Here is an 8,089-nt window from a genome sequence, read left to right as displayed (position 1 = left end):
ATTGAGTTTCGTGGTGCCTATGCGGCTGTGGGTTTTAGTGAAGGAAGGAGATGATTGTTTAATATTTTTTTACGAGTGTTTCAAACCGAGCATACAGGATACATTGCCTCACTTGAACTGGCATCACTTGAGATTTGTTCAACTTGGCTCAGGAAGAGTCTCAACTCTCAAGACTTCACCAAGCATACATTGGCCACCCTTGAGTTGAGCTTTGTCTACACCGGCATCCTTGCCAAAACTTAATAATTATTAGTATAAAATATGTCGTCACTCAAAATAATTAGTGAACAAAGAAGCACTCTCATAACAAAGCTAAGTAAGACTGTCATACACTCATATGTAAGACGGTCTCGTTTAAGAATTTGTGTAAATATAAGTCATCATTCAAAAGTAACAAAAAAAGAGATCTCGAATCCTCAAACGGATTATTGATTAAAGCTTCATACACTTGGTGCAACTATTCTCAAAAGTCAAGTCAAAACCACCCATTTATCAACGAGAAGCTACGTAATAATAAGTCAGGACTTAAGCAAACACAAAAGGCATACCACCGCCCTGCGGCTATACCTAACACAAAGGCTAGGAACTTCAAAACTGGCCAATCTGAACTGTGGAGCTTTCCTACTTCTGTGTGTGTCCCGACAATTTGGACTTGAGTATGAGTAAGAAAAGAAATTGAAATCAAGATTCTTTGTTGCTAATAGTTATGGCTCTTTGTGCACGTAGTTGTTCCTCACGAGCTTGTTTGGCAGCAAGTGCTTCCTCGTCAAGTATCTGGATGGGAGACCACTCAGGTAATTTCAAGTCGCTGGCAAAAAGTGAATCATAGTAGCTCTTTGCAAGAGGCTGTAATTTAAGGGTAGCATAATCAACTCCGGTTCCCACGACAGCAAATACGATAGAGTAGCGTACTGCCCCATGCTGACCACCTATTAACAAAAGTAAAAATATAGCCAATTAGGCACATAATGCTAAAGACCGAGAAATTGGTTAGAGGTGGGTCACCAAATTCGCTCAACTCCCAAGCAAATAGTGAATAAAATCAGTGTATCGGACAAGCATACTGTATATCAAACGTGGCTATCAGTCCTACCCCAAATTGCAAAAGTGTTTGACGGGGCATTTGGTTCACACAAGGGTAAGGAAATGAATCAAGAAAGGAATACAAAGGGAAAGGACAAAGAAACCCATAATTCCCCAGGAGTCGTTTGCATTCTAATTTTAATCTAATTTAAATGCTTGTCCGTAACCAACACCCCCCCCCACTGCTGGTATTCCGGGGCCTGTCCGCAACGAAATGAAAAGTGAACACTCGAGAAGTCCTTACTCGAGTGAATTGTAAAACACGTGAATTGTAATTTGTAATTCATGGGATTTGTAAAATTAATGAGTTGTTTGTTTGCCCAAATCCCATGAATTAGACTTCCATAAGAACTCCAATTCCTCCATCATGGAGGAAGTTGCTTACCTAATCCCCCTAGGTAAGTGGGAGTTATTGTGGAATTCACTTCCTGCATTCCAACCAAACGACTTTCTACCAATTCATGTGAAATGCATAATCATGTGAATTATTACTTCCTAGGAATTGCAGTTCCTCTTACGAACCAAACGATCCTACAGTGTTTGAATTGAACTTCAAAAGGAATAAGAAAGTCTACCAACCATCACCACCAGCCACCCCAGAACACACCCTATCGCCGGTGTTTTGGGAATCAATTCAAGAGAATAAGGTGTAATGCTAGCATAGAAAAGGGAGTCAACAAACATCATGTAAGCGAATGAGAAAAACATCATGTAAGCGAATGAGAAAGTTTCATTCCCTTTCCCATTCCTATGACGACTCGGACAAACGACGCCTGATTGTATTCTATCACGGTGTTTACTAAAATCAACATATCGGATCTATTATGAGCATATAGCATATTGAATGCGGCATACTTATATTGAATTAGGCATTCTTGGTGCTTCAAAGTGAGGGTAACATGAATAAATGCTTCCACCTCGCACCTTGGAACACATGAGCTCATGAATAGCACCTCTCGAGGAAAACAAGATCTGGATTAATGCCAGTAATCAAATTAACAATGTAATGGCAATTCAATATTCCTACTCAGGGAAAAAAATGGAGAAATGGAGAGGTTGGTATGTGAAAGGGTGTAATTGGATTACAGTTTTTATCTACTCAAGTAAAGGTATTCACAGTTGCTATTATGTCTTCATACAATCAACAACACTTCTGTAATTTCAATCCTCCTCCTCCTCTCCACATAACCTCTCAGGCGAGATATGATTAAATTGGAGTTGTGAATCGTGATTGCCCTAACCAAACAAAAGGCTCTAAAGAGTAAGCAGTCCATAGTGGCTATAGATCCGTAAAGTTTAAAAAGATAACAGTCATTATATATGATACTATGTCTTGCCTTCCGTCTATTAGTGGACTTTCGTAGCAATAAGAGAACTCTGTCAGTATGTTTGATAGCAAGAAAAAAAATACTAGCTAGCAAATGGAAACACCAAAGCTTTATGCCTAATAAGCAAGATGAACTATTCCAACGCCACATGAGTAGCTAGTGGGTAAGATAACATCCTGAGTTAAGAGTTATTTTACGTGGTACTTTTGAGTTCTGACCAAGTGACCATTTATGACACAACATAATCAAACATGAAACATCATTCTAATCATGTCATCCCGTGTTCACTCGATCTAATTTAAACCAAAGTACTGACCTTGAAGGCGGCCAAGAACAGCACCACTACAAAACCCTCCAAGAGCAGAGTTGATAAGATCGCCATGTTCAGATTTCCGAGTTACTCTTACAAATTCACGTGCTCCTACAAGGCAGGAAGAAAATTACACACCACATTCAGTTTAAGGCTCTAACAAAACTCATTAGCTTTCTTACAGAATATAGAAACACATAGTGAGTAGCTAAGAATGATCACAGTACATGAACCAGTAAGGCAGTAAGTCTTATGAGATTTACTTAAGAACATGGAGCATTGATGGACTATGCCTAAAAATGCTAATAATAAGGGACAAAGGACCGGGTGCAAGTTCAAGTGCACGTGTAAGTGATTTTCTTATTTGATAGTTAGATTAAAATCATAAATCATAACGATAGATTATGCATTGATCATTGCACCGATGGAAGCTGAATCCTGGATTTTGCATAAACCTCAGTTCAATGAGAAATAGCCCAGGAACAATCCGTCATTTTCCAAAGTTGTCAAGATGCTTCTCTAAAAACTAATTGACTAATTCCACATTCGCATCTTATCACACTGCTCCCTACAGATCAATAAAACATCACTTATCACCGTCAGCGATTCTACATCTGCAGTCTGCAATCCTCCATCACAGGCCAACCTAATTCCATTGGACTCCATAAGCTATTTCCACCAGAATAACTGCTAGAACACATGCCCATAATCCTCCAATCTTAACATCAGTAGCGTATTAAACTCTTCTAACTCTAATCCATTTTCCATTTCAATAGACCCACGAGATTACACTTCTCTGGAATATAGTTGAATACATTCAAGAAAAACTTTCTTTAACTAAAATTCTTTTATTCGTGAAGTACTCCAGCAAACAGTCTATGAAAGCTACCTTGCTCAAGGGAACAAGGATGAAGCTGCCGCTGCTGAAGTGAACCCCTCCATGGAGAAATTAGGGTAGTATGATTTTAATAATGGAAGCCCAATAGAACTTATTTTGCCCTAATTGACGCATTTACCGTTTATTGGCGCAGCGAGGGGCTAGCACCTAGCAAGGGAGGTCTCCTTCTAGGCCCCTGCCAATGACAATTTCGATATTTGCCATCAAAATTTTTGATATAGTTTTCTATTTCACTGAATTGAAATACTAGTCCGCCCCTGAAATTACGCGCTGCCAAGTCAAATCTTTATTATGCCTCTATATTCAGTCTATTGCATTACTAGTTTGATAACTAGAATTTCCGCCCCTAAGTTCAAATCCTTGTTACGCCACTACACACATTAATAACACAGTAAAATCGATAAATAGATCAAAGATGAAAAGGAAGCATAAAATTACCACAGTAAACCCCAGAAACAATGGCGAAATTAGTAGCATAAGTAGCTGACATATTCGCGACGCCATGAACTTTGCGATGCTTTGACATTGCCCCAATTGCTCCACCAACAATTCCTGAGAATTCATCAACAATTTCGATAATCAGCTGTGTAAAGAATTCAATAATATCAAGAATAAAACGAGTGAAATTGGGAAATTAGGGTTTATGAAATAACCTCCTAGAAGAGTAGGGTAGAAGATTCGTTCCCTCCATTGATCGAGAAATGAAGGTGGTGGTAATGGAGTTGTAGTTGGTTGATCTGCGGCTGTTGATGATGATGATGATGAAGATGAAGATGATGATGATGGAGTCACCATGGATTCAGGTTTTAATGAGCACAATTTTGGATCATTTGGTGCTTCAAGTGCTCGAAACGTGAGTGTCTGATTTTCTGATTGCCCAAATTTGGATCAAAATGTGAATCAATGTTCGGGTCGAATTTATGTGGTGGGTCGTGTTGCGAGCCAAATTCAAATACTCGGTGCATTATAAAAGTAATGCTTACAAGTTACGGAGTACAAGTTTAATCGTTAAAAAACATAGGCATGTTTTACTAAGTTTTGGCATTAATTAGTACCCCCTCCGTTTTTTTAACGATGTTCCTATTTATTGAATATATATTTAAGAAGCATATTTTAATTAAATAGGAACATCATAAGCATATAGATGAAGTACAAATTATGTTCAAATAGTTTTTGGGTTACATCTTTTTAGAAAAAGTTTTAATTGGTTTGATGGTTAACTATGTTCTTGAGTCTTGACAATCACAGATAGGATTCTACAACCTGTTGTACAGTGACATTGTACAATATATCCATATACTTCCTCCTATTCATTTTAACTATCCTCTTTTAAAAGGGCACGCAAATTAAGAGTTTTATTATAAGGTATTGTGGTGGTGTAAGGTAATTGGAGAGAAGGAGGATATTATTGTGGAGTAAGATGATTAAAATAAGTATTGTTGTGGGGTAATGTGATTAAAATAAGATAAAGTATGAGTATTGTGGGGTATTGTTGTGGGGTAAGGTGATTAAAATAAGTATAAAACTTTACTAAATAAGGAAAGAAGAGAGTTATATAAATAGATGAAAAAGAAAAGGGAGGAGAGTTAAATAAATAGGAGGGAGTATTACATATCTATAAATATATAAATAATATAAAAAGGGTAACTTGAGCTCTCACATGTCACCCAATCCCCTCTCAATGAAGTGCTACATGTCACCCAAAACCTTAAGGTGATGGTTGAGGCCTAACTATTATAAATATTCCTGTTACGCCTCCTCACTCAAATGCCCGTAGGGCTTGAAGAGTGGTTAGTTGTGCACCGGCTCCCCCGTACCGTGTGCTGGGTTTCCACTTCTGAACCCGTGACCTTCGGTCACACCGGCTCTGATACCATGATAGATGAACCATCTCAATCAAAACCTTAAGGTGATGGTTGAAGCCTAACTATTATAAATATTCCTATTAGTTAGTTCATCTTCCCTCATTTAAGAACTTCAATAACACTTTATTTTCACCCACTACATCTTCTTCCTATTGAATTGAAATACGTTTTATATAGATTATGAAGTGTATATAATAATTTCTAGCAAATTATTGGCATTATGCATATTCATGAACTAAAACCTAGCAGTGCCACTACCGTTTCATCTCTTTTCTTTGTATTTCTATTAGATCTGTCGCTGCCATTCATGATTGTCTAGCCACAATTATTAAATCATCGCGGTTTCAACAATATTGTTCCATTTCTACTAAACAATCACATCGCTTATATATTCATAAATGTGAAGACAACTTTGTTGAGATTATTCATTCGTGAATTAAATGTATGACAAATTATAATACAAATCTTACATTATTCGCCTCCATGTTTAGTGTATACGGCAGCTCTGATGAAATACAAAAGTGGGTGTCAGAAGGGTTCGAAGAAAGGATGGAAGGTAAGGGATTAATTAGAAGCTAAGTGTTTGTATTATTTTAGACCATCAAGCCATTGGTAGGTTAGTGACTAATTGTGGATGAAACTTGACTTCGGAAAAGATTTCATGTGGAGTTCCTATGGTTACTTGGCCAGCATTTGTGGAGCAGTTTACATCGAAAAGTTACTGATGGATTCGTCAAGGCACAGTATAATGGGACGGTTTAGGCAAAGTAAAATGGGAAGATGTAAAGGAAATGAATTAGCTTTTGTATTTTTCTTAGCCATTTCAGTTTGAGGTTATGAAATATGGTGACGGTTAAAATGAGTTATTTGCTTTTAATGTTCCTTAAACAATCTTTTTATTGAAAAGTGTGTTTAATTCAAATTATTTCTCGCCAATGGATCTACATCATTGACATTTTCTACCGACCAAACAAGCTTTATTTCTTTCAAAACTACATCGGACCAAATTGGGACGTAGTGAATACGATTTTGCATGCATATTAGTTTGTGGCATAGCCATGGGACCATCACTTAAATAGATTCACCTTATTTGTTAGCTTATTTATCGATATTACTAAAGAGCGAAGATAAACTGAATACCATAAACAATTCCGCGAATTTCGCGGGCAACAAAACAGTTAAACTATCTAAAGCCAATATAAAAAAAAAAAATTCTACACATCTCCTTTTTCCTTAATTCTGATTTCTCTCTAGTCGACAAACCCTCCTCTTTCTCTTCTCTAAATTTCTCTTAAACGACAATCGACAAACACCCCTTCTCCGTAATTATGATTCTAATATGGTGAAAGGGAAGCAATTGACATCATAATCAAGGAGGAAAAACGCATCTAATAATATTTTGGTGAACGAGAAGTAATTTACATCATCATCAAGAAGAAAAAATGAATCTAACAATACTTTGAGGTAAATTTCTACACCAATCATACAAACTATTATTAGAAGAATACAAGCTAAAAAATACGAGCATATAAGAATACGATCTAATGTAAAAAGAATACGAGCATAAGAGAATCACGAACTTAAAAATGCGAGCACATAAGAGTACGAGCTATTAAGATAACAATACGAGCTAATGTAAAAAGAATACGAGTTTAAAAGGATCACGAGCTTAAAAATACGAGCACATAAGAATACGAGCTATTAAGATAAGAATACAAGCTAATGTAAAAAGAATACGAGTTTAAAAGGATCAAGAGCTTTAAAATACGAGCACCTAATAATACGAGCTATAAAGATAAGAAAACGAGCTAATGTAAAAAGAATACAAGTTAATGTAAAAAGAATACGAGCTTCAACTATTTTCATGCATTAAAAATTTTGGATAAAAAAATTCTTTCCTCATGGGTCACGTCATATGATTTGTTCCGCATAGTCACTTAATTATAATAATTTAAGAGAGAATATGATTCATTAACTGTATGATAGAGGAAGATGAAGTCATATGATTTGTTCCGCATAGTCAATTAATTATAATAATTTAAGAGAGAATATGATTTATTAACTGGATGATGAAGGAAGAGGGGAGGAGTTAGAAAAATATGGAAGCGGTCCGAGAGATAAGGGGGATTGGATTGAAAATTAGATTACGTTATTTTTTTTTATTTTTTATTTTTTGCAAAAGTATTTAAAAAAGACTAAAATAAACTTGAATGTACAATGTTATTGTACCTCCAGTTGTATAGTCTTGGAACTGACAATCACAATACAAAGGAGCAAAGATCCTCTCCATTTCCTTCTCTCCATTTCTTGTCCATTTCCTCTCACATTACAATATAATATTAATCTTTTCTTTTTGTTACATTTTTCCTTTATTTATCGATTAAAAATATGGACCGTTAGATTGCCGTGAGATGAAATCTTGACCACTGATAGGAAATGGACCCTCGATTTCTTTTAGAAAATGGAGAGAATCCTAATTGAATACAAAGTTACCTGAATTTGAATTTGAGACTGGTTAAACTCTAATATGAGAAATCACTAAAACTAAGACAAACATTTTTTTTAAAAAATTTAATACATCAACCACCTACAAATTAACTGCATA

The 8,089-nt window shown here is 36.1% G+C and overlaps 1 protein-coding gene across 1 annotated transcript; it reads right to left on the bottom strand.

The window, feature by feature from the left end:
* Window positions 1-279: 279 nt before the first annotated feature.
* On the bottom strand, window positions 280-4,503 carry LOC141592092 (uncharacterized). Its single transcript, XM_074412678.1, has 4 exons — window positions 4,273-4,503; window positions 4,058-4,171; window positions 2,728-2,832; window positions 280-929 (listed from the first exon to the last, which is right to left on the bottom strand). Exons 1-4 carry the CDS (start codon window positions 4,412-4,414, stop codon window positions 682-684), a joined length of 609 nt encoding a protein of 202 aa, XP_074268779.1. The 5' UTR covers window positions 4,415-4,503; the 3' UTR covers window positions 280-681.
* Between the last annotated feature and the right edge of the window lie 3,586 nt (window positions 4,504-8,089).

The sequence above is a fragment of the Silene latifolia genome, chromosome 7 (assembly GCF_048544455.1).
Source record: "Silene latifolia isolate original U9 population chromosome 7, ASM4854445v1, whole genome shotgun sequence".
NCBI classification, from domain to species: domain Eukaryota; kingdom Viridiplantae; phylum Streptophyta; class Magnoliopsida; order Caryophyllales; family Caryophyllaceae; genus Silene; species Silene latifolia.
This window is presented reverse-complemented; position numbering and strand designations above follow the sequence as displayed.

Coding starts and splice junctions, on each gene's coding strand:
- LOC141592092 (XM_074412678.1), bottom strand. CDS start 4,414: ATGGTGACTCCATCATCATCATCTTCATCTTCATCATCATCATCATCA. Junction 4,172..4,272: donor CTACCCTACTCTTCTAGGAG/GTTATTTCATAA, acceptor ATGAATTCTCAG/GAATTGTTGGTGGAGCAATT. Junction 930..2,727: donor TGTTCTTGGCCGCCTTCAAG/GTCAGTACTTTG, acceptor TTTTGTTAATAG/GTGGTCAGCATGGGGCAGTA.